The sequence below is a fragment of the Channa argus genome, chromosome 5 (genome assembly GCF_033026475.1).
Source record: "Channa argus isolate prfri chromosome 5, Channa argus male v1.0, whole genome shotgun sequence".
Taxonomy (NCBI): domain Eukaryota; kingdom Metazoa; phylum Chordata; class Actinopteri; order Anabantiformes; family Channidae; genus Channa; species Channa argus.
The window spans coordinates 13,773,408-13,800,169 of record NC_090201.1 but is presented as its reverse complement, the minus strand read 5'-3'; the positions used below and the strand labels follow the sequence as shown (position 1 = coordinate 13,800,169).

General features: G+C 38.4%; 3 protein-coding genes across 7 annotated transcripts; 1 reads left to right on the top strand and 2 right to left on the bottom strand.

Annotated features, from left to right (window-relative positions):
* The first annotated feature begins 119 nt into the window (after positions 1–119).
* ruvbl1 (RuvB-like AAA ATPase 1) lies at positions 120–4,527 on the top strand. 2 transcript variants are annotated; one of them, XM_067504481.1, is made up of 11 exons: positions 120–433; positions 826–912; positions 1,018–1,150; positions 1,893–2,044; positions 2,361–2,450; positions 3,019–3,168; positions 3,259–3,322; positions 3,419–3,617; positions 3,734–3,836; positions 3,924–4,015; positions 4,198–4,527. In XM_067504481.1, exons 1-11 carry the CDS (start codon positions 293–295, stop codon positions 4,355–4,357), a joined length of 1,371 nt encoding a protein of 456 aa, XP_067360582.1. In that variant the 5' UTR covers positions 120–292; the 3' UTR covers positions 4,358–4,527. The 2 variants fall into 2 exon arrangements, with proteins under 2 accessions (XP_067360582.1, XP_067360581.1); XM_067504480.1 differs by lacking the exon at positions 120–433 and adding an exon at positions 546–592.
* A 46-nt stretch (positions 4,528–4,573) lies between these two features.
* rft1 (RFT1 homolog) lies at positions 4,574–11,304 on the bottom strand. 3 transcript variants are annotated; one of them, XR_010914436.1, is made up of 12 exons: positions 11,028–11,304; positions 10,850–10,935; positions 10,618–10,740; positions 10,227–10,518; positions 10,018–10,152; positions 9,633–9,893; positions 9,395–9,539; positions 9,181–9,286; positions 8,847–9,096; positions 5,692–7,297; positions 5,472–5,576; positions 4,574–5,119 (listed from the first exon to the last, which is right to left on the bottom strand). XR_010914436.1 is itself a non-coding variant. In XM_067504479.1 (11 exons), the coding sequence occupies exons 1-10, from the start codon at positions 11,088–11,090 to the stop codon at positions 7,136–7,138; spliced, it is 1,623 nt and encodes a 540-aa protein (XP_067360580.1). In that variant the 5' UTR covers positions 11,091–11,304; the 3' UTR covers positions 5,456–5,576; positions 7,101–7,135. The 3 variants fall into 3 exon arrangements, 1 of the variants encoding a protein (XP_067360580.1); XR_010914437.1 differs by having other exon boundaries at positions 7,101–7,297; XM_067504479.1 differs by lacking the exon at positions 4,574–5,119 and having other exon boundaries at positions 5,456–5,576; positions 7,101–7,297.
* A 611-nt stretch (positions 11,305–11,915) lies between these two features.
* On the bottom strand, positions 11,916–24,773 carry prkcda (protein kinase C, delta a). 2 transcript variants are annotated; one of them, XM_067504378.1, is made up of 18 exons: positions 24,619–24,773; positions 21,839–21,968; positions 21,490–21,689; positions 21,310–21,376; positions 20,681–20,837; positions 20,277–20,308; positions 20,021–20,106; positions 19,357–19,486; positions 19,174–19,274; positions 18,199–18,295; positions 17,928–18,058; positions 17,466–17,639; positions 17,289–17,380; positions 14,950–15,012; positions 14,127–14,265; positions 13,809–13,997; positions 13,455–13,583; positions 11,916–12,875 (listed from the first exon to the last, which is right to left on the bottom strand). In XM_067504378.1, the coding sequence occupies exons 2-18, from the start codon at positions 21,945–21,947 to the stop codon at positions 12,717–12,719; spliced, it is 2,055 nt and encodes a 684-aa protein (XP_067360479.1). In that variant the 5' UTR covers positions 21,948–21,968; positions 24,619–24,773; the 3' UTR covers positions 11,916–12,716. The 2 variants fall into 2 exon arrangements, with proteins under 2 accessions (XP_067360479.1, XP_067360480.1); XM_067504379.1 differs by lacking the exon at positions 24,619–24,773 and adding an exon at positions 24,355–24,378.
* Between the last annotated feature and the right edge of the window lie 1,989 nt (positions 24,774–26,762).

The following is a 26,762-nucleotide window of genomic DNA, read 5'->3' as shown; positions in this document are numbered from 1 at the left end:
CACACACGGAAATTAAAATATTGTGATTGACGTGAATTTTCGCCAATACCAATGTTAGGTCTATCAACACGGTTCAATCGTTTTACTACAAAGCGCAAATAGGCGGTGCTTATGGGTATCATTTCCGCCGATTTTCCCTAGTAACCCACATGGAAACCGACTTCCCTGTGTTTTGAGTTTCGGCGCCGATTACGGCGGGGAGGAACAATCTAAGGCATATGATACTATTTCTCTACATTTAACCTGTTTTGAATTTCATTTTACACAACACACCAGTGCATGTGACGCAACTATGAAGATCGAGGAGGTAAAAAGCACCACGAAAACACAGCGGATCGCCACTCATAGTCATGTCAAAGGACTCGGGTTAGACGAGGCCGGGAATGCTAAACAGACAGCATGTGGTCTAGTCGGCCAGGAGGCAGCAAGGGAGGTAAAAATCTATGTTTTGCTGCACTTGGATTATTTGTATGTTGTTTGGAAAATGACCTACAAAGCTGAGAGTTTTAACAACAAAGATTTTACTAAATTCAGCTATTACCGACAAGCTAGCTTAGCACTGTGGTGTCGCTGTTTCATATTTGGATCAGAGGTGAGTTAAAGGGAAAGTCCATCCTAAACTAAAGTTACAATTTACTATTTTATTTTCATTAGGTTATTTCAACCAGTCACACCAGCACAAAGAGCACAAGAAGTGTCTTTAAATGCAGCCATATTTTATTTTGTTACAACTTATAGATCAGGCACAAACATAACAAGACAGTCTATGATGTGGTAGCAGATTGGGACTAACTTTTATTTTTTATTTTTTTGGTCAATCTCCAGGCTTGTGGCATTATTGTTGAGCTAATTCGCTCAAAAAAGATGGCAGGAAGGGCAGTATTACTGGCAGGGCCCCCTGGTACAGGAAAGGTAAGTGTTCAGAGTTCCACCAATATCTGGTTAATTGAATTTGGTCTTCTGTTGTTGCTGCATATTGTGACTTTTATATCCCCTTTCTACTTATCCTATTTTCAGACTGCCCTTGCCTTAGCAATAGCTCAGGAGCTGGGAAACAAGGTGCCTTTCTGTCCTATGGTTGGCAGTGAGGTCTACTCATCTGAGATTAAAAAAACTGAAGTACTTATGGAAAATTTCAGGAGGGCCATTGGTAAGTGTCATTTCATTCATTATTTTTAGTTCTAAGTTTGGTCCATAGCCTTAAACAAGGCTCTGCTACTGAGTGTTTTTTTTGTTTTGTTTTGGTTTTTTTGATTGGGAAGAGGTGAAGGGAACTATACATTGTAATAACCAAAAAAGAAAGTAACTGCAACAACACAGGTCCAATGCTAAAACAAATTAAAACACATATATAGTAACAGACAAACTGATTTTTAGGATATTTTCTTTTTCTGAGCAGTACCATTTAAAAATCTCAACAACAACACTCTACAGCCGATCCATGAGAGTGGTATTTAGAAGGATGGAACACTGAGAGGGGGAAGGGATTTGTCTGACTGCTGACGGTTCCTGTCGCAGTGAAGGAAATTGAGTTCAGGTAGAGGGAGAGGTGGTCATCGGGATCAGCAGGGGTTATTACCCTGATGATAAGAGCACCATGACAGACAGTGCATGCTTTAAAAAATGCTCTCTGACTCTCACCACAGTAGATCAGCCATTTGTGTTATGCTCATACTGAAGCCCACAGTCCGCATAAAAGGAAAAACGAGTGAGATCATGTTGCAGGGAATGAAGCCTAGACTTTTCATGGGCACACGCACACATGTTCTCTCCCTGTAATATAATGCAGGGTTTGGTAGACTAAGTCATGCTTGGTTGCCTTACAAGAATTTAAAGGCCCAATTAAGTCATCAGTCAGTGCTCTGTGTAACTGTAATGTCACCCACATGTAGGACTGCGAATTAAAGAGACAAAGGAGGTGTATGAAGGCGAGGTGACAGAGCTGACCCCCTGTGAGACTGAGAACCCTATGGGCGGCTACGGCAAAACCATTAGCCATGTCATCATTGGTCTGAAGACGGGCAAAGGCACAAAGCAGCTCAAGGTCAGAGAGGGGGCTCTGATTTGTTTCAATTTCCTTTTTTGTATTTGTCCTACAGCAAACTGCTAATCACTGTTACCTGTGTTGTTTGTCTAAACAGTGTAGTGAATATAGTTAGAGTTATGTAACTGTATAGTTATATACTGAATTGATAGGGGTTGTGTAAATGTATCAATTATGTCCCTTGACAAGATTCTTTGCATTTGCATTTGGTCTCTTTACATCTTTTTGGCATCTCCAAGTCCTTTTCAGAATCATGTCAAAACCTTAGATCTACAAACAAGCATTTTACTTAAAATATATTGTTTTGTTTTCTAAGCTGGATCCCAGTATTTATGAGAGTCTTCAGAAGGAGCGTGTGCAAGTGGGAGATGTCATCTACATTGAAGCCAACAGCGGAGCTGTCAAGGTATCATTATGTTAGTTGTATGTGTTAATTCTGTCACATTTTTTAACAGTTTGAATTATCTATAATGAAGAAACTGGGTTAGGCCCAAGGCGAGTGTTTTCTGTCTTGCCTGTCCTGTCCCATCCTTCACAACGGGTTTCTTTCATCTATTGCTGCACTGCACGAAAGCTGTGCTGCATTTCTATTGTACTCTAGTATTAACGTCTCACATTCCTTAATTTTTTTATGCTCACTCTATCTCTCCATCTTCCACTGTGCGTCTTTTTCAGCAGCAGGTCTTGTGGCCTGTTTTGAAAGGCTGTAATGATGGCTCCTTTAATCAGTGCAGGTGGGCTAGGGTTGCAGGTCAGCTCTACTTGGAGGCCAAAGCAGGAGAGCTGGAAAACACATTTGTTACTGTTGACAGCCATCTCATCACCTGCCCTCTCAAACTCTTTCATCCCTCAGCGACATTGCCTGCCCACCTGCTCTCTTTCCTCCTCTATTCTGTCTTTGTTTCACTGTTGTCATTTTGATTGCAGTGTGCAGATTTCTTTTTACTTATTAAACCTTATTCTTGTCTTATCAGAGACAAGGCCGTTGTGACACCTTTGCAACAGAGTTTGATCTAGAGGCAGAAGAGTATGTTCCACTACCCAAAGGAGATGTTCACAAAAAGAAAGAGATAGTCCAAGATGTCACACTGCATGATCTAGATATCGCAAACGCCAGACCCCAGGTAGAGAATGCAAATTTCCTGTAACACCAATTATCGCTGCAGCTGATATACCCTAGATTTTTAAAATAAATGTTTATTATTCAATGCCAGGGAGGCCAGGACATTCTTTCTATGATGGGACAACTGATGAAACCAAAAAAGACAGAAATCACAGGTGGGGAAAAAACAGTAATAACATTGATCCAGATAAAGCCAGTTGTTGATTCTTGTTCGTTCATTAATTCTCTTTTGTGCTATTATTTAATTTAAGATAAGCTGCGAGCTGAGATCAACAAGGTGGTGAATCGCTACATTGACCAGGGTGTAGCTGAGCTTGTGCCTGGGGTGTTGTTTGTGGATGAGGTTCACATGCTGGACATTGAATGCTTCACCTACCTCCACCGAGCGCTTGAGAGCACCATTGCCCCTATTGTTGTGTTCGCCTCTAACAGGGGCAATTGTTTAATTAGGTGGGGCTCTAATAATTGTTTTATTAAGAGAAACCTTTACTGTAAACCTGAACAGAGTGGACCAGTTTTCATTCTAAGATGTAAGATTTTTAGTATTAAAATCTGTTGTTCATCAGGGGGACAGAGGACATCAGCTCTCCACACGGTATTCCTTTGGACTTGCTGGACCGAGTCATGATTATCCGCACCATGTTGTACACGCCACAGGAGATGAAGCAGGTGACTCTATGATTCACAGTGTCTGCATGTGTGATTTATGGCATACGGTCTTTGCATCTTATACTATATTAAGGCTGTGGTTTGTAGATCATCAAGATCCGTGCTCAAACTGAGGGGATCAATATCAGCGAGGAAGCGCTTACTCACCTGGCGGAGATTGGCACCAAGACCACCCTAAGGTAAAGACATGTATTCTGTTTTCGTCACTCAGCAGAGTGAGAAGAAAAGAAAAATTTTACATTGCAAATCCACACTGGTCCAGATTTTCTATAGAAAGCGGGCTTTTATGACACCTAAACAGATGTGATACAAAATCAATCAACTAAAGACTGACCATCTCACGTTCCCTGTTTCCTCTCAGGTATGCTGTGCAGCTGCTGACTCCAGCCAGTTTGCTAGGGCGCGTTCAGGGAAAAGAGACCGTGGAGAGAGAGCAGGTCGAGGAAATCAACGAGCTATTCTATGATGCCAAATCCTCTGCCAAAATCCTTCAAGATGAACATCACAAATTTATGAAATAAAACTGTATCTTTACCTTTTCTTTAATAATGCAGGCATTTGTCTCATTTGCTACATTGCTTACTTTGTCTCCTTGTTCCATGTGTTTTTCTTAGTTTTTTTTCCCCCATCTGGGTAACTTTGCTGAATTACCATTGTAGTTTTGTTCCAATAAATTTTAAGTTTTAACATTCTTATTGTTGAATAAAATCATTTCTAAAAAAATAAGGAAAAAACACTTATTACACTGTTTTTTTTTTTAATTGTTTTTTTTTTGTGGGTTGACATGGTATGTTTTTACTGACATTTACCACAGTACTTGCCACACTTATAAAGTATTAATACAAAGAAACATTTATCATTGATCTCACAGAAATAACTTTTAATTGCCAATTTCTTTTCTTGCCATGCCAAGACAGGATATTGCAGTCCTGACACAACATGACCATTTTTTGCTTGAAAGAAAATGAAAATATTCAGATTCATCACCTGGAAATATTGCACCCTAACCTTGAACTGTATGGTAACATTGTGGCAAACTAACAAATTTCTATATTTTAAAATCTCATTCACAGGGCAATTGAAATATGTTTGTGTATGGAAATTATTTGTTTTAACAAACATTTTTATGAAGTTCAGCTGCTGACTCCCAAAGACCTAATGTGAAACAGGTGTTGTCCCTGGCTCTTACTTCCTAATCGGTTGAGCTGAGCGTGCGTTGAAGACGGTCTCTTCTCCAGACCTCACACCACTAAACACAGAGGGAGCAACTTTACCAATTTTCTCTGTGGAGGAAGAGAAACAACAATCTGAATATTTCCCTGGAAATGAGGCATGGAGGAAGTAATGATTGTAAGGTTGTTTAGATTGTAAATATAAATTTTTCAAGCACATCAACTTCCTTTCTCATCCCATTGGGTACAAGAGTACAGTTTGACTTTCCCATAATCACAATCCTCCTTTAATCTCTGTATAAGGAGTGGAAACTTCAAGAGAAACGCCCCGACACAAAGTTGCTGCCAACATGTTTTGTTAGCTTAACCAGATACAGTAAGCACATGACTGTTTTCTTTCAACATTATAAGACTTTTGTCAAATCAAGTCTGATTTTGTCCCCTCACCGCATTCCTCCATTACTTTATATGTCTGGCTCTTTGCCGGTCCACTAGTGCCGAGTTTGTTCTTTGCCTCAGTCAGGTCCTCTTCTCTGACTTCAGGATGCTGTATTTGTTCATCTTCCTCCTGACCAGGGCAGTACAACAACACATCTGAGATTTCTGGGACCAGTGTGTGCAGTCATCATTTCAACAAGAAAGAACAATAAATCCTAATCTGCAAACTCAAATAGTGGTCTTACTTGAGACATGATGGCTGAGTAGCTGAATATTTCCTTTGAGAAAAACTCCTCCTTCTGTAAGCTGTTTCTTTTTCTCTTGTAAGAGCAGCTCAACACCCACTTTATATGCCCACCAGTGATTCCCCAGTGGATAATAAATCTGTTGCTAACACTAACAAATCACGCAATGAGGCCCCTCCTTTTATCTGGCTCTGTGTCTGGTCTGGTTTTTCTCTGCTCTTCTCTGCATCTTTGTGGGAAAATAACTTGTCCAAAAAAAATGTGCAAGAATATGATGAATGTCTGTCCACCCCTTTCTACTGCAGTAGATAGGGACATAGATTACCACATTCTAACAGCACTAGTAACAAGCAAGCATAATAAATTAGACTCAAAAGACTTGAAAGAAAAAGAACTTGAGGGATCACACAATGAAAGACTCATGTACAAGAATACATAAGAAGGGATAAACAAAACAATACTAAGCATAGCACTGCTTTAAAAACACAGCCATTTCCCACCCCTTCCTGCCTATTTTCCATACAGTTATCGCCATTCATTATTCAGCCTTTAGGGATCCTGAATTTGGTGGTGGATAGTATAGATGAAAGAACAACAAATACCTAGTAAGTGTTTCCCAGTAACATATCAGTTAAATGGTAAATTAAAAAAAGTAAAAGTCAAAAAGACCAGAACATTCATAGTGTGCAATCCCATACTCAGCAAAGCACTGTATATTTCCTCAAACATTTGTTGCATTGATATTGCTAACAAGCATTTAGCCTGGGAAATATAGGAAACCTTTCAGTAAATTACGAAGCCTTAGTTATAATGTAGGACACACAACCAGTCTTCATCTAGTAAAAACAAAGGTTACATAGACAACTTGACATTATTTCATGAGATATAAGAAAGTGTAAATACAAAGATAAAGTACCCTACACAATGCAGTGTGAAATACTGCTTGTGTATTTATATTAGATGTCAGCTGTTTGACAGTGTTTCACTTGCCTTGAAAAAGAACAGCAGTAGATGAAACATTGGTTATATCAATAAATATAGTTCAGTATACTTGTATGTGTTTTATGATATCTCAAACTACAATTGACATACCTGAACTGTTATTTAATATTACGACCGCTGAAACATTGATGTTTTAGTAGTTTGAGGCCCTAAAGATTTTCAAATACCCTTCGTTTGTTTATTTGTTTATTTTTGTAAAATTATAAAAACAAAAATATGGCATTAATCTGCAAGACAATGCAATTTCTGTAACAAATGTAACTGTTTTCTTTGTACATTCATCTCCTTGTTTACTCATAATTAGTCATGTTTGTTCAAACTATCATGTACCAATGCAGGAATGATACAGTGAAAACACACTAACACACACAAACACACACACACAGTGTCCTTTCACTAACACTTACAAAAATTCTGGTGCAACAATTTTCAGCCCAAATTATTAGTGTTTTTTTGTCCACCGGGGAAACAGCTGAGTCCTCACGAACTGAATAAGATGAGTCTCAGTGAGAAGAACGACTACAAGAACGCCAAGCAGACACACTGCTCCAACACCAATGTGGACCAGCCTCATCAACCAGCCACTGTCACAGCAGAAAACGGTCTGAAAATTAAGCAAAGGGAATAAACCAAATGAAGTCAGTGTCACTGATTTGTACAAGTTTGAACAACAAATAAAATGTAACTGCAATTTAATAGTGAATAGCTTAGATAGAACAGTCGCAAGAAAAAGTAACGGTACTCTTTGCAACTTTTTGGTCTTCTGCATCTTCACCGAAGTTACAAATATCACAAAAGTGATTGTAGAATAAGTAATGGTAACACTAGGCATCTAATGTCACTAAACGTCAACTGGAGTCTCGTGTTATGAAATCTGGAGTTCAATTAAGACTGGAGGTCTAGTTCAGAACTACCTTGACTTATAAAACTACTGAAACAGGGACAGTGTGCTATTCACAAGCATCAACTGATGTGAGCCACAAAAAGAAAATTCAGATAACTTACAGTTAAGAGTTGTTCATTTGCAAGTAGGTGGAAAGGGTTAAAGAGTTATCTGAAAGACTTTACATATGCATCATTCCACACTTAGACACGTCTTCTATAAATGGAGAAGATTTAGTGCTGTGACTGCTTTCTACAGAAGAGGACGCCCAGTCAAGATGACTCCAAAGGCACAACAAAAAATGCTCAGTGAGTTAAAAAGAGAACCCTAGGGTAACAGCTTAAGACTTAAAAGATTAATTTGAGTTCATTATCATCTGTGCTCATAAGTTAACAATGTGCAAAAGATTGAACCGGCATGGTATTTATACAAAGACAACTTATAGCATTTATCTCCAAACACAATACTTCAACAAACCTGAAGACCACCTCGACACTCCACAACACTACTTGAAAATGTCTTGTGGACAAGGTATATGGTATAAATAGAGAACAGCATGACATCATCATCATAATAGTTAATTATGGTGTAGTAGGCATCAAAATTCGGGGTTGCATTGCTGTATCTGGATCTGGACCACTTGCCATTGTGGAAAGGAAAATGAATTCCCAAGTTTATTAAGGTATCGGATAATGTTGAAAATCTTGCTACTGCAGCAGTACAATGAGTATAAACATTATGTTTAATCTAGTAGAGAATGATTTCAGAGACATAACATTTGCCTTTTAATGTGGCCAAGTCCGAGCCCCCGCCTCAACCTAATAGGTACGCTGTGACCTCAAGAGAGCTGTTCACACCAGATGTCCAAAAAAATATGGCCGAGCTGAAGGAAGGAATGAAGACTTCTTACTGTGTTTGAGTGTTGTGCAAGTCCAATGCACAGCTACAGAGAGTGCTTGCTTGTTTTTACTAAGTTTTTACTGCCAAAGGTAATTCAACTAGTTCTTAAAACACTGTTACCATTATTTGTTTCACCATCACATTGTATGTTTCACGGATGTGTTCAGTCACGAAAGAAATGAAAGATCGCCACTTGTTTTATCAGCTTAGAAGTGCTTTGTTTGTTGGTATTTGTGACTTCGGTGGAAATTAGATGATTATTTATGCAGATATATTTACGCATACCATTTATGCCGAAAATCAAGAAACAGTGCCAATACATTTTCTTGTGACTGAAATTAAAAAATGAAGACAGGGGGTTCTCTTGTACCTCAGAAACTGCTGTGAAACCTGCACTGACAGCTAAGGCCAGTAGGAGAAGCGGAGAAGGCAACAGACCTCTAAGAGGTTTCCACCGACTGAACTTGAAGTAGTGGTGTATATAAAGCAGGCTGTTTAAGATGCGGAGGCTCATGTTAAGGCAGTTGGCCAGTATGAAACCAACGCCACCAGCCCATCGTGTCAGTATGTACGACAAGAAGAGGAAAGACACTGACAAAGCCAGCATAACCAGGTTATATCTGAGGAGAAAACATAACACTAAGTTACCTGACAAGTTATATTCTATGTAACAGTTGTACTTGTGTGTATTTCTATATTCTTACTTTTCAACCTCTTTCTGGCTCATAGCAGCAAATACAAAACATTCTGTTATTCCATTTACAGCGAGCAACAGGACATAGCAGCTGTAGCATCGCAGCAAAGTCGGCCCTTTAACAAAATGTAAGTATAATATTACAAAAAATACCAAGCAAATAATAATGTCATTTAATGTTTTAAATGTTAGTATCTAGTGTGACTGGGCTGTTGTAACCATACCTGCCCCAGTGCTCAGCAGAGAACCACCATAAATGTCCAGAGCCAAGTGAGAGTAAGCGTAGCCAAACACAGTGATAATGAGACCGATCACCAGCACCAGTTTCAGAAGGCACTCCAGAACCTCTGCTGCAATGGCAACTTCTTCCTGTAGACAAAAGCCATTGTTTAAAGTAAAACAAATGTCAATTGCTCATGCAGATTTCAGTTTTTATCAAAGACATAACTCCACAGTTCAGACCTGCTTCTGACTTCTGATATCACGTCCTCTCTCCAACACTTTGGCAAAAAAGATGTAAAAGCTTTCCTCAATGGGCAAGAAGATGAAGCGTGCCACCATGGAGCCAAGATTATTGACAATATCATAAATGCCCTGGTCTCCAAAGTTGAGAACATTCAAGAAGGTCATGACATACCGCTCTCCCTCTGTCAGGATTTGCTTCAGGAAGGACTGCTTGAAGAAGCTCCATGTGAGCTGCGCAAGAGTCCAGTCAACCAGTGGCTAAGAACAGTAATAGATAAGGAAAATTTGTCTTATTCTAAACAGCATGTTTTGATTAATCCGTTTGATTTGTGGACATAGACAATAACTAATATTCATGGTTTATACTGCCCAATCCATTTACCTCTCCATCAGTTCTGTGTGGAAGCAGATCTCTAAAACTTTGCAGGGGAAAACTTTTCTTGGCTGCCTCTTCGGAGCCCAAAAAACGAATGAAGTAAATAGCGTAACACAGAACCAGGAATCCTGTGTAGACCAACTAAGAAAAGTCTATAGATTAAAATCATTACATCAAAAATGAAGTTATTATAGAAATTATATATGAAGTCTTACATGAGCAGCAGAGAAGATGTAAAGGCCCCATTCACGAGCAAACACTATTAGAACCACTGTAATACTGCACTTAGCGATCATTGCTAAGCTCTCAGCAACCACCTTCAATCGGACAAACATATGAGTTTGGGCCAGGACCCACAGAGGCTCTGCCAAGAGTTCCTGCACTCCTGCCAAGGCAAACAGTACCACAGCTGAGCCGTAGAAGGGGACAGTCTGGGGATCTGGGATCTCCAGAAGCCATAGCCACACACTGACCAGTAAGGCTGCCCATAAAACACCAAGAGGCAACCTGAAGGATGAGGACAGTATACAAAGACAAGACCCTGAAGTTATCACTCATGCCAAATACACAATGTCAAATGCATGTTTTGTCTTTCAGTCAACTCACGTTAGCCACAGCATGTTGATAACTTGTCTCCAACTATGGGTCGTCCCTGATCCTCCACTCAGACAGGCTCTCCGGAAAGCCTCTCTGGACAAAAATACTAACGTGGAGTACAGTAGTGTAAGCCTGCATGCATCAAGACACAAGCACAGACTTAGAGAAGGAGTTAAAGAAGTTGATGCAGTGAAATCTTGTGAAATTCCGACCCTGGTATCACAGCACCTGTCATTCTTACCTTACATTAACAACTCCAATCAGCTCTTTGGACACAAACCGCAGTGTGAATGCATTAAGCAAGAAGGTGAGAACACGGAACATCACCTGCGATCAAACCGGTATAAACACACCATGCAGAAATGTTAGCTGACAAATAGGGGTATGGTGTTATCACCCAAGTGTGTCTGTTCACATACCTGTAGCAACACACTGTACGATGCCAAAGTGGACGCATTCTTCAGTATATCCTGGGAACTCATTGTGGACTTGCTCTGACGCGCTGGAAATTTCTGTCAAGGGTGAATTTAGCAAATTATCCGCTCATTATATATACATTGTTTGACTGCCTGTAACCTAAGAGCAATAGCCGCTTTCCCCCAAATGAGCAAGTATAAGACGAGAATTAGTGGACAGCAGGAGAAGCTAGGGACTAGAAACAATAGTGAGACTTCTTCCGTACACATTATACGGAAGCTCGTTACGTTGTGACGACATATAGCGATACGACCAACGTAAAGCCGCTAGAGGGCGTAACCATCCTATCAGCTAAAAGGTTTAAATATGATGCGATTTCATACTTTTTGTGACGTGATTTTACTTTTTATGTATGTCAAAAAATATTTAACTGTACTCACTATATATTTTTTATATATACAGCTAGGCATTATCCAATACAAGCAACCAATGAGGTGTAGGTTATAGTAGGCATTCAGCAGAAAGCTAATTTTCAGCTTCTGAGCCGGTTAAGGCTTTTAAATTAGATTGAAACATACAATTACTTTTAGAAATCCACACATAAATGTCTGTATATACGCAATCATCATATGCAATCATTAGTTATACACAATTGTCAACATTGATTGTAACGTATTGATGTAATTATTTACATATATAACTTTGCAGTCAAAATGATTTGGTTAATTACTGGGTCTACAAAATACAATCAGCATTTAGATCAAAATTTGACATTATCTTATACATCAACTCTGATCTGGCCTCACAAATATGTCATTTATGAGAAGTTAAAAGTTCCATTGAAGTATTATAATGTAAAATGCTCAAGTGTTTTAAGTAGCACATAAAAGTTGGGAGTTGATATTTTTTAATCAGATGTAAAAGATGAAGACAGTAAAATAAAAAAGTACATCCTTGCAAATAATAATGTCTATTATACAGTAAATCAGAGGCTTCCAAAGGTTTACAGTCATGTACCTTTAAAGAACTTGTTCAGCCTCTCGCTGCACACAATCCATCACAATCCACAGACAGGGCCTCAGCTGAGACTAGCTGATGCTGACTACATTTGATTTTTTTTTTTTTAAACATAGTACTGGTAACCATACAACCACCCATTACAGGATTTATCCATTAAAAAAAAATCAAATACAGATAACACTAAGTTATATTTAAACATTGGTAAATTTTGTTTGGTCTGAAATTTATTTACATGCATACCTTGATTAGACGATCTACATTTGAAAACTATGATACAGTTTAATCGCATGTGTTCATTTCCCTCTTCCTAAATTTTCTTTCCCAGTTGTAGTGAACTGAATGTTACCTTGAGACACTGAATGGGTGCAGATGGTAGCTGGGACTTCAAGTGGAAAGTAGGATTTTTAGCCTTCCTTGTTAATAATATTACTCATACAGGCTGTTACAGTCTAGACAAATAAGCATGCACACAAGCAGTTACAACAGTATGTACAGTATACAGAGGCAAGTTTCTACTTTTAATTTTATACACGTACCCAAAAGGGAGATATTTGTGCTTATAATTAAAAGCTACCACGCATGCTGATTGAAACAGGTCACTAATCTAGAACAGACAAAGTAAACAGTCCCATAAACAGCAGGGATATGACCAAAGACTGACATTACAACAATCATTTTTCTAAAAGTTGCTCCATCTTCGGGTTGATAAATGAAAAGCCAGCAAATGCGGATTGATCCATGGAGTCTATGAAGTTCTTTTCACTGTAGGAGAGACGAGGTTTCTCACTGAGGAACTCCCGATCAAAGTTGCTGCAATCATTTGGTGCTTTCTGTAATTGACCACAAACAGTTCTTAAACTGATTAACAAGCCCTCACAGATTGTAGAAATACAGTGGTGCTTTTGAGGTTTTGAATGTTCTCTATTTAATAAATATGTGGGTAAACGACCTAAAACATGATCAAGTCATAAAACTAAACAAATGGAACATATTAAACAAAACATTACAGTTAATCATATATTCATTGTTAAAGGTTATTCATCACCATGCCAAGTAACTAGAATTTGCTTGTACAACTCTAAATTACATCAGTAATGGTAAATCATCGTGGCACCACACTATTCAAAAACATCTGTCAAACTGTCAAAATTCAGACTTTGATAGTAAAGACCCAGGTTTTTTTGCACAAATAATTAAGGCTGTATAAATCTCCACTATAAATAAATGAATAAGTGTAATTTTGTCTCATTTTTTTTTTAACTGTTCCCTTTGCATAAATAATGGTAACATTATAACCCTTACAGGTGTGTGTGTGCGTGTGTGTGTGTGTGTGTGTGTGTGTGTGTGTGTGTGTGTGTGTGTGTGTGTGTGTGTGTGTGTCTGTGTGTGTGTGTGTGTGTGTGTCATACCACTTTGGGTTTAAAGGGAGGTTCAACTTCCCTCCTTTCCAAAGCTTGCCAGTTAATGGATTTAAAGAAGGGGTGTAAACGGATATTACCCACAATTCCTAGCCTACGTGTGGGATCTCTCTCGAACAACTGCAAGTAACAGTTAGGGTAAGTAAGTAATGTGCACCAATACAACTCAAACACAGCACAAAATTAACATTGTGTAATTGAATTTTAAATTATTTCATCAACCAAGAACTTCAATATTTTTATTGCTGTCTCTTAATTTCAAAACAAAGTAAATCAAACAATAAAATACCACATCTATGCCTAGGCAGAAAAACAGTGAGTTTGGGTAGGATGTAGGGTACCGACCCGTTCAAGTAGGTCCTTGGCCTCTTTGTTAATCCAGCGAGGGTAGTGAGGAGTATCCATGCGAATAGATTCAAACAACTCATCCTCATCATCTCCATGGAAAGGCGATTGTCCAACTAACATCTCATACAGCAACACCCCAAATGACCACCAGTCAACTGAGAAGGAGTATTTCTGTCCAAGCAGGATCTGAGATGAAACAAAAAATTATAAATAAACATTAAGGCACAAAAAAAAAAAAAAAATTAAATAAAGTGAAAATAAATAAATCACTTGCACATTTGAATATTTCAAGAAGAAGAATTCTCAAAACACTACCTCTGGAGCAATGTAGTCAGGTGTGCCACAGAATGTTGTGGCACGATTTTCTCCAAATACGTTCTCCTTGCACATGCCAAAGTCTGCAATCTTTACGTGTCCCTCATGATCCAGCATCACATTATCTAACTTAAGATCTCTGAAAACAAAACAAACAGAATTCTAACAAGGTGTGAATTGACAATTTTCTGTCTATCAGAGTAAGTACACCATGTAAGTTTAGCATGTTATTTCCTGTTTTGAGTTATGGTTAAGGTCAGGATTAAAAAAAAATTAATAAAAGTAAAACATTTTGCCAACAGTAACGTGAAATCTTAAGTTATCTCTGCATTAGAACACCACTTATACCAGAAAATACCTTTTACAGCAAGTTGCAATTTTTACAAATATTTAAAAGTTGCATTTACCTAATGCTGTCATATTGCTTAACATTTTTTTTTATACTTTAGATAGCAATTGGTTTTATTTTATACTCCTATACATTGTTTAATCTATAAAAACTCAGAAGCAATAGAAAATAATCTAAAATGAAAAAGTATTTTTCTCTTCACAGAATCCATGTCTCTTGTTTTTCCTCTTATTTCTTTCTGCCAACTGTATTACAAAACAATGATAATGAAACTTTCAGAAAGAAATGTGTTAACGTATATAGGAATACCTAATTAAGCAACTTTCAAGTCTCTAAATACCCATTTTCACATCACACTTGCAACTCAACTGATTTGTATTCGATGTTGATGGGTGAAAACATGAAAAATTACAAGTATGGTCTTTAAAGTGCATGTACAATACCTCCAGATGAAAAAAAGAACTTTGCTCTGACCTGTAGATGATCCCTTGGGTATGTAAAAACTGAAGTCCACAAATGATCTCAGCAGAGTAGAACCTGGGAAGATGGCAGACATTAACAACTAAGAGTTGGCAGCTAAATCATGGTGTCATTGCAGACTCATTTCAGTGTAGAGCTAAATTATTGAGGAGGACATTTGTATGAAGTAGGAGACCGGTGAATAATATTCGCATAATGTGACACCCGAGAGCTGTTTTCAGCTTGAAAGATTAGCCCATTTTTGAGCCCTGCTTCTCCTGTCGTTTGTGTCAGAAACGACTGAGCCCTAAGAGGAGACAGTAGCCATTGCACTAACCCACTCCTCAATAACCGCTTGTTTGCTGTAAATGACCAATAAGGACTGAATAGGAACCTTTGACCTGCTCAATCTCTCACATAAGACCATTATGCATATACCTAAACAGAACAAATTATAAAGTCAACACGTGTACATGTAACCTCCTCACTAAAAACCCAAACAGAATGTAAATTTAAGTATTAATTGCGTATGGAAAGTGCAAGTTTTTTGGGCTTTGCAATAGTATGGGAGATGACAAATAGACTTTCTATAAACTTGATCAACCGGTTAGCAGTAGATACTGGAAGAACTGTGCTAATTAAGAGGTAACAGAAACAGATGTTCAGTCACTGCCTAAAGAAAAATACTACACACCTATATGAAGATACTTACTTCATTTCACCGTTACAGCTTGTGCACCAACAAACAAACTTATTACATTCAAACTTGTGTAAACAAACATGTAAACACATTTTGTTAAAACTAAATTCACTGAATGCATAGGCAATGCTCTCTTTGTCACTCACTGAGGCTAATTTATCCATCTATGCAGTCGCTGAGTGAGAAGGATTTAAGCACAGATGCCAACACAATATCAGTCAGATCAATCAAAATCTGAAAATGTTTTTGAAAACCATGGAAGTCCTATTATGAAAATGTCAGGGGAGAGGGACCACCCAGCTCGTTATCAGAAGACAGTTCAAAAGCCTGCATCTCTGATGGTATTGGGGGTATTAGTGTCTATGGCATGGACAGCTTACACATCTGCAAAGGCACCATTAATGCTTAAAAGTACATAAAAGGTTTTAGAGCAACATATGCTCACATCCAGACAATGTCTCTTTCAGGGAAGGCCTTGCATATTCCAGCAAGAAAATGCTAAACCACATACTGCATCCATCCCGCCAGCATGGCTTTGCAGGAAAATAGTTCGGGTGCTGCACTGGCCTGCCTGCAGTCCAGACATTTGACCAACAGAAAACATTTGGCACATCATAAAAACAAAAAAATCCAACAACAAAGGCCCAGGATTGTTGAGTAGCTGGAGTCCTGCGTCAGACATGAATGGACAACTTTCCTCTCCAAAAACTCCAGCAACTAGTCCCCTAACTTCCCAGCCATTTACACACAATTGTTGAAGGAAGAAGGGATGTTAAGCAATGTAAACATCACCCTCTTCCCACTTTTTTGAGATGTGATGCAGCCATCAAATTCAAAATGAGCTTTTCCATGAAATGGTAAAATGTTTCAGTTTCAACATCTGATATGTTGTTTTTGTTCTATTGTGAATAATAAATATGGGTTGAAAAGATTTGCAAATCATTGCATTCTGTATTTATTTACATTTACACATCTTGACAACTTTTATGAAATTGGGACTGTAAATTACTATTATGACTATGAAAAACAATTAACATAAAAACAGGACTTTCAAATTTTTTAAACTCTATTTCAAAGCACATAATTTTTCTCTGCTTTTATAAAGCACCAACAACTATTGTTACTCTTGTGTTTTCCTTGAAGCTTTATCTAAGAGCACCTGCTAAGAAATGTTACACTTTAATTTCCACATTCGTGTCAGAATTGTAAAAACTTTAGCAGGTATAACAGATTCCACCAAGTGTAGGACTTCACACCATTTTCTTATACCACTGTTTTATTGTTTTTTCTGTAGGATTTCCCACAGAGTAATGAGTTCAGTGGTGGGTGGTAGTAAGTGATAGCTCCTCTTACAAACAGTACAGACTGCTTAGAGCTGCTCACTCCTTAGAAGGCCAGTGTGGTCGTGATCATCAGCTAACAGACCTGAGCCCCAGTCCAGCAGGGTTCATTATATTATGTATATGAAAAGAAACACAGGGAGCACAAGGAGAGAGTTAACATAGCTCTTGTTTATGAGTATCTCCTTTCCATCAGCTCACTGTATGTGCTAGTCTCTGGACACTTACAATAGCATAAGAGCACTGAGTAAAGACAGCAGGCTGTGAGTCTGTGTCTTTCAAAGAGTGTGTTTGTTGTTAAGTCTGTGACTCACATGGCTCTGCAGAGTTCAAAACGCCCTTTCTCTTGAATATGAAACATCAAGTCTCCTCCATTCAGATACTCCATCACAAAGAAAAGATGCTCCTGTAGACAAATTTACCTTTCAGGCTAGAGGGCACAATCTCAACCAATGACAATCAAATATATTACTGAGGTGGAGAAGGACTACCTTAGTCTGGAAGGTGGAGTAAAGATGTGTGAGAAAGGGGTTTTCCCACGCTAAAGCCAACACTCTCTTCTCCACCATAGTGCACTCCACATCGTCATCCATCAGTACTACATCTTTCTTTAGAGCCTTCACAGCGAAATACTCGCCACTCCCCTTCAGCTCTGCAAGAAGAACCTGAGTAGAAGTAAAGTGAAGGAAAGTGAGGGAAAGGGATTAATATTGGCACTTTAACTGTTTTTTGTCTAAGGTCATGGAGCTTAAAGTGTCAAGTAAAATGTTGATAAAGCACCTACAATCTATGTTATTATTTCTATAAGACCTGATAGTTTAGTTAGCTGTTATTTTCTCAACCTTGGGTGGAAAACAAAGAAAGAAAGAAAGAAAGAAAGAAAGAAAGAAAGAACAAACCACAAACAAACAACAGCAGCAACAGCCTGTTAATTCACACTGGGTCATCTGTACCTTGCCAAAGCTGCCCTTTCCCAAGACCTTTTGGAAAATGAAATTGTCCACGTTAATGCGGGTTAAATGGGTAATACGAGACTGGGGCCGTGGGCTCGACCCCTCCCATAGTCTTCCGTAAGGAGAACCATCTATTGGAGAAACAAATGAGCACATACATTTTACATATTTAACTACAATTAAACACCACTGCATATTCCTAAGCAATTAGTATTAACAGTACCAAAACAATATTGCTTGTACACGACCATGGAGAGAAAGACATACTAACCATTGACATCCAGTCCAGCGAGCTTGCTAACTTCATCATAGATTCCAATATCAGACAGATTAGGCAGGTTTGGATCTGAACGGCGAGTGGAGGATTTCTAATGAAAAAGAGTTACATAACACAAATTAACCATGAAACAATCAGATAAATAGTTTCACAGCTATGGTATCACATCAGTTTAGTTCCTATGAACAGTGTTTGTGTGTCACCCAAACTGCATACAGTTAATTTTTATGTGGAGATCAATTAAAATAAAAAAAAAGAAAAGAAAAGAAAAAGCATGAGAACTTGCAGAGATTTGCATATCAAGCTGGTCAATAAACAACAAGGACAGGAGTCTTTGGTTTCTACTGTGGTCAAGTGTTACACTGAACAATTTCTCAACACACAGCAGGATTGGGAGTTTCATATGCATATGTGACTCAGTTTGATGTTTACATTTTAATCTGGTAGTCCACTGATAATAAACTTACTATTAAGGAATAATAATAATATAATTAACCATTGGAATGGATAATAGAGTAAAGAAGCCCTTACACATTCTGCCTGGGTTAAACTGTTTCTAGTGTTATTAGGAGACAGCTCAGACAAAGAATCGATTTATAGAGCAGGCTGGGCTAGGATTTCCAGCAGGGATCATGATATGCAATTTTTCACCCTGTTTTTAACAGCCTTGGACTTTGAGTCCAAGTAAAGTGTAACCAGATTAACCTCCAGACGATCAACTCCTACCATTTTTATAAATATAAAAGGGCTATAAATGTTTGTGGGAAAAATGTGCAAGCTTAACTAAGGGAAGTTTAATCATAATTTATTAAATCATCCGAGTATGCTGACAGCTATAAAAACCATGTGATTTAATTAGGTGGTGCTTTACTTGAGTCTTGTAATTCTAATTGCTTTTACTTTGACTTTAATTTAAATACATTTAGACACTTGAATATTCCATGCATATAAAAGATTACATGGACTTACCTGGCTTACTTGTGTAAGTGCTTCAGCTAATAGTTTCTGGTTGATACCACAAAGGTTAGCTACTTTATCCTGACATTTGTGATGAACATTCATGGCACAATCTACAAACAGGATAAAAGAAATCTGTTAATGAACAAAGCACACTGACACTACTGCAATCAGTCAGTCATATCCATACTATACCTTCACACTTAAGGCCTTGTTTGACCAGACCCCAAAGCAGACTTCCACAATGATCGCAGAAGGTGGGGCTCATGTAGTTGTTAATCTTGAAACGGTGCGGCATATCAATTTTAAAGCGTTCCTTCTGGAACTGCAGGGACAAAGAGAAACAATCACCTCCATAAATGCCTGGTGGAGAGAGATTCCTCATCAGTTGCTTATCATATTTCACTTTTTGTGAACCTGCATCCTATCATTTTTCGTCTTCTGCTCCCCTACATGAGTCTATGTTGTGAGAAGTGAACACAGGGCTGGATAAAACTTGGTTTGTCCCACTCCGGTTTACAGAGTCTCGCTAAACCTCATCTGCTGTTCACCCAGTGTGTGGGTGTGTGCTACATCTTTCCCAAGCTGCTATTATCTAGGTTAGTTAGTTTTTAATAAACATTGATATTTGTTTAAATTAACTTTATGGAAATGCACAATGCTCGGCTTTTGTATCAAACTCTAAGTCTCAGGAACACATGAAGCTCAATGAAATAATTACGAATGCTCAAACAGTTGAAGAGGGTTAGTTTACTTCAGCAGAAGCCGTTGAGAGAAAACCTTACAATGTACATATGGAGACATGCGTATGTAAAATGCTCCTAGTATATGGTTTACTGAAAAAATGTGTGTTACATACCACAGTATCCCGACTGTTGGCAGCAGTTCCAGTACATCTGCCAATGATTTTGTCTATACATTTCTTGTGGATTGCCGCATTGCATTCTGATAAGAATATTTACAGAATAAAATAAAATTGTATCCTTTGATTCAGCATCTGAGCATATCTTGCATGTTAACAAAACGCTTAGCTTTTTTAAATTTAAATACATCTTTTACATGCAATTTCAGGTACTGCACATAGCATAGAAGAGTTTTAATTATTTTAAACTTACGCCTGCATTTATAGCCTTGCTTGTTGAGTCCCCTGTGGGAGACAAAGATACAGTCAATTCAATCTCACTCTTTGGTCAAATGTATTATTCTTTGATCATGTGAATAGCTGTGCACATTAATCACTTGCTACTGATTATTAACCGCAGCAGTATACCCCTTGCTAATTTGGCCATCAGCATTTTCTTTTTGTACAAACTTGCCTTCTAGTGAGTCCAAAATTGACTTTAAAGTACATTACAGAAGATATGTAACCCTCCAAAGAAAATTATTGTCACATACAGTGTGACAACTTAAAGGAAAAAGTGACTAGACCATTACTTTTAATTACACTGAAAGCAAACAAATTATCAGACTGTAGTTAAATAAGACAACTCAGTCTGAGTTGAGTACAGGTCAGACTTACCAGACAAACTCTCTGCACACGGAGCAGAAAGTGGGCTGTCTAAAGAACGTGGCAATGAACTCGTGGTTCTTTATGAAGTGGATCTTGGCCTGTTTGATAGCCCCTCGTCTGCGGTTCAGAGTAGGAGCCTCTTCTTCCTTGGTAGATTGCTTACGCTCTTGCAGATACATAGAGAAATTCAGATCATTTAAAAGAAAGCTCATTTTGTCTATGTCAACACTATAGCCTTACTGATCACTAATGGGGAGCCATAGGAAATGCTCATATACATAACTGTAACTGACAAGATTATATGAGCAAGGAAAAGACTGTGGCTGGACAGTCTGTGTATGTATGGGGTTGGGCTGAGTTAAAAATGAAAAGAATGCAAACTAGACACTATAAATTAAATAAAAGGGGTGTGAAGCTACAAACATCTAGCAAGATAGTATGAGTAATTATAAGTCCTAAATATAAAAATCTGAAAACATACCCTAAAACCTATTTTCTCAATGTATAAGCTGGCCTTTTACATTGAATATGGCAACTATGAAAGCAGAGAAAACAACTCAGCAGGATAGGTGATAAACAGTCTTCAAGAAAGGGCAACAAAAAGAAAATAAAAAGGATTCTATTTTATCTCCTTTCACCTGTATCCACTTCCTCCAGAAAATACTGCACTGCCATCATCAGTTTTCCAGAAGGCTGGAGATCCACCTAACCACAAATAAATTAATTAATTAATTAATTAATAAAATAAAACACAGTCAGTTTTACACAAGAGCCTGAGATACTACTCTGGAAGCACAGGGGACAATCTGATGTCCTACCCAAAATTCAGCACGCCCATTTGCTTTCTTGCATCGCTCAGCCAGGACAGACACACCGACAGTGACCTCAGCTAGCGGCTCTTCTGCCGTCTTCATCAGCAGTACCTCAAGCACACGACCCTCATAGATGTGCGCATCAAAAGTAGCTTTCCAGGCTGGGTACATGGTAGGTTTCCGCTGAACCAGGGTCTTACCTCGTTCTATGAAAATGAAGATGGACAGATGCAGAAATGGATAGCACTCTATATATTAGTTTTAAAATTATGCAGTTAAAATAAAGTGGCAACTTTCTTTATTGAAATTAGAACAGAAAAAGACTATGTATTGGAGGTTATCAGGAGTTTCTTACCAGTTGTCAAGGCCTCCTTCATCTTTATAGCACAGAAGGGAGGATCCACCAATGGGGGCAGAAGGCCCAGATCATACGAGTTAAAAGCAATCCTAAGGAAAGGAGCCATGGTGAGAAGTACCAGGGTCACCTGCCATCAGAAAGCCATCAGAAAGGAAAAAAAAGAAAAAAAGTGTTACTCTGACTGCAATTATGGTTAGTGATATGGTAGTTACCAATACATGCACATACAAAGCACAGAACACAGTTTCCCAGTCAAACTTAGCAATATTATTGCCTCATGTTTATTGCTAAAGAGCTACAAATATGTTTAACAGCATAATGTCTATGTGCACTGTGCCTCCTGAAAAAATTAAGCATAGAAACAGACTTTTTCCAAAGTGGCACATATAAGCATTTTAAAGAATTTTTGGCATGCACAACTTTTTACTTTTGGCATTTCTCTTTGGTACAAACAAAATTTGCTGCAACAGCTTCCGCATTTCACTCTACTAAGAAGCAAGCAAAGTAAGAAAGTAAAGTCTGAGTCAAGTAATGTCCTCTCTATATAATTTCAAAACATAACAATTTTTTAATACTAAAGAAAATGAAAGTTATATATACGCTATATGCTGATAGTGACATACTGATGACTCATCAATTGAACCACATCTATCAGCACTAGTTTCTGTAAGTGTAAAGCAAAAGGTGACATCAATTTCATGTCTTGGCCAGGCACTTCAGTCACACCCGTACTGTTCTACGGGTGTGTTCTTCAGTACTGTTTCAGGAGTTCCACACCTCTATATATCAAACATAAGCACAAAATACAATGCGTCAGCATCATTTGGCCATCTTGGCTTCTTGTTTGGTTCCCGGTCACTGTTTTTATTTTCCAATGTGTAATTTCTGAAACGTTGCAGCTGCAACAGTGTGTTTGCCTAGAGTACAATGGCAGAGCAAGTCCCAACATGTCACTAATCAAAATACACACATGCAGAGCTCTTCAGTAGGCCTAGCTGGAAGTCACACTTGTAAACGTATAACCGCCCACACAGAGACCAGAAATATGAGACATGGGAAAAAAATTAAAAAAGAAAAACACAGGAAAGAAAAGCAGTATGCGCTAAGAGGGGAGCATGATAGAAGACTGTACTCTGCTGCTGTGAGCTGTTATGTCTGTGTTTTTGGAGTTAATCAATACCAAGCACACTGTGTTATTGAGGTCAGAAGATTGATTACCTACCAAACTGTTCATGTGCAATTTCAATTTGTCCTCCCAGTGAAATTCTGCTATGTTGCACACACCACTATATGATAACTTGCCAAAATTCCCCTAACCTCCAAGATGTTTATCCTAAAACTACAACCTACTTCCTAGCCAGCGTTATTAAGAAACACATGCATTTGCACATATATGCTTTCAACACAATATCTTAAATAAAATAAGCAACTCTAATACTGGATGCATAGTGTCAAATAAAGTTGTAGTCGTGTGATTAGGAACTTGTGTCAAGCCTTAGTGGGGGAAACGGAATGGTATATTAACAATACTAAAAGCGATTTTAAATAATAAAATAATAAGGAGAAGAAGGGGGAGGAGACAGAGGGACATTTGTTACCCCTGGGGAGGAGAAAAACAGAAGTAAAAGACAGGAAAGGAAGGAAGCTTGTGCAGCAATGTGCTAATGGATTTAAAACAACTTCAGACTGTTTTGGAGAACTTTTCAATATAAGCATCCAGTTAATGTAACCTGGTTGCATTAAATTACCCGGTTACTGCTGGTAATGGAAACATGTCATCAAATATAACAGTGTGGGCCACATACACACATGTGGTGAAAGGGTAACCACGATGAACGTAATGTACCAAATTGCTTGAGAAAGCTTGCACCATGCTCAAAGACCATAACACTTTCCAAAAAAAACTGAGTCACAAAGTCCAGAACACCTGAACCCATACCGCAAATTATATTGGAACTGTGAGCATGTAGTCATTTCTGGAGTATCAGCACCGATTTGACAGTCAGTAGATGTATCAGATTTTCTTTTTTTGCATGAAGGATGTGGTCAACTGTCAGTAGGCTGTCATCTCAAGTCTTCTGGCTCAGACGATTATTTGAAACCAGATTCTTCTAAATGATAAAAAAGGTAACCTTTATTGTCGAACACTTTAGTAAATTTGCTGTTCAGACCTGCCCGCATTCCTCCTCCCGCCCAGTGTATCCTGAATCCTGACCTGGAATTACATACTTCCAATCCTAAACTAAAGTAGCTGTTGTCCACCAACAGTAACCCATTCTGACAGCTGTAAAGTGGTGGCAAGTAAAGGTACGTTTGGGGGGCCTCACCTTTTTCTAAGCGACAAGTCACAAATTCCATAGTATTATTTAAGTTAATTTGCCTTTAAAACGAGACAGTCCTGCTCGTAAATGTCACTATGTACAATTAATGTCATGCTGAACACCTGAACAGCTAATGTTTTTAATAGCTTTACAAAGGCGTAAGTTGTAGACAATGATACTATGGTAACTTACCGCAAGTTACGTTTTCTGCAATGTTAACTGACTAACGAAGTTGCCAACGTTAGCATCACAGTATACGGTTGACTTAGATTTGCTTCCCATCAGCGTTAGATCACAGAAGAAAATGGAAGTAGAAAGAGAATTAGAAGAACGACAAGAAGGGTATTAGCTATGTTTTTTGGGTTTTGTTTTTGACAACTTTCTTCCAACTCCAAACGTCAAGGATTGGATCTCTGCGGAAAAGCTCGACAAAAAGAGATATAATAGCAGTCTCACCTCGTCCTGCAAACTGGCTGCTACAGCTTTTCCACCGCTGCTCGACAAAAGTTGCTCTTTCTCTTCTTCTGCTTGTTTTCGCTCTGTGATTCCCTCGATTGAGGAAGTGAGTCGCCCGCTCTCCGCGAGCTGTGACGTTTACCTGCTGCTGCGCGCGCGCGCGCATACACACACACACACACACACACACACGCAAAGTGCACAATTAAAATACCCCAGTAGCCGCAGTGCAAACAGTTGCCCTATTTTAAACAGAGAGATTGTCAGTTATCAAAATGTATTTTTCCACATGGGCTGTAGCATTTACTTGTCCCCTACACATGCAAATGTTCCCGCCACACATGTCATGTTTCATTTAAGCGGTCCACTGGATGATTAACATAGTAGGTCCATTACCGTAGATCTGTGAAACACCTGATGAGCTGGGGTGTGGTGGTGGTGGGGAGGGAAACCTGCCGGACAACTATAACTGCACATGGAGATCTGCATTGCTGGTGAGAGTGCCCTAGATTATTTTTCCACACACAATGTTTGTGTGGCAGGGGAATGGGATCACGTGGTCGGTAGGCTGCGGGGATAGTTTTAAGCTTTGAGCTTGGTTTTGGTGAGGAGGAGGCACACTTGGCATCTGCAGACAATAGAATCTTGTTCTAAATTATTCACAACATTTATTTATTGCGTGACTTTAACCCATCCAAATATATGTGTGTAGCAAGGATAAAAACTCATGCATGCCAGCTGAGCTATTCCCTTCTTAAAGACACTAATAAAATATTGGCTAAAGTTAACAAAGACCTAAATCAGGAACACCACATAAAAAGTCCTGCAGAATGAGTCATAATTAAATGATTGGCTGCAAGTGAGTGAAACTTACAGCCTACAGAAGTAGGCTTTTGGTCCACAGGTGTGCCAGTGTTCCACTCTCTTCTCACAGGACTTACATAACAGACAGGTTGTGAGTCATAGTAGGCACAGGAAGTCAACAGTGGAGAATAGGTTTGTGTGCACTAAAGACATGATTGCTCACTTACTCAAACAGATGCACATTCAAAGCTGAAGAAACCCTCTCCTTCTGTTCATTTCCACACATACACCCGTGGGATTCACTATAGGCTGTATGACACGTCAATGTTAAATTTAGCATGCAGAGCTTTAGGAGAGCCAGATGGAGATCCACATAGAAACTCCCCATAGTGGTTGATACATGTGCTTCTGTGATTTTGATGCTATACAATCAGGATACAGTTGCATCAGTTGTGGCTGAGTTTGCTGTTGTGGTGCTTTAATAATAGAATAGGTTATGATTTTATTAGGGTCAAGATGATTAAAGGAGTAAAACAGAACAACATAAGGAATTGTAAAGTAGTGTCTACATCTTTATGTCCCCTTAAAAATTATCGAATTAAAACATGTGAACACAAGATAAGGAAAAAAATCACACAGCTTCATTAAGACCAACATTATCTAAGGGTCATAAAAGCAGACTTTGTTTATGCTGGGGGAATGAGGGTCAAAAGTAAAAGCATTTTTTTATATTAAAAATACAACTTGAATACAATGACTGTTACCCAATATTCTTTAACTTTTTTCTTCAAACTAGAACTTTTTGTTTTGTCCTTTCGGCTTATCCCATGAGTCCAGGGTCGCCACAGCGAGTATATCAAGCACATCAAGTAAGTGTGTGTGGTTAGTTCATGAATAGATAAGCTTCAATAATGCATAAGCTAATGCAGGCAAGGTTACCAGAAGGGAATGAGTTATTGTCTCCAGTAATGACACTAATATTGCTAGTATTATTAGTACAGCATCTTTAAATGATGCAACTTTTTTACATTTTTACATTTTGCTTTGTCCAAAATGTACACAAGGGTGCACAATTATATTTAGGTTTGTTGAAGATTCAGTATTTGTGTCGCTTCTCAGTGACATTGACAGTGACCATGCTTTATGGACAGTTCTAGAGAATGTTGCAAATATTACATTTTGAACATAAATATATTTGAAAAAATGATCATTCATTTTAGAAGGAAACCATCATTTTCTCCTTCAGCTTGTTATTATGGTTTTGGAGGTGGTGCAACATTTGATCGCAACATTGACTCTTTGCAAAGACCAACTAATGTATTTATTCTATCGTAAACTTA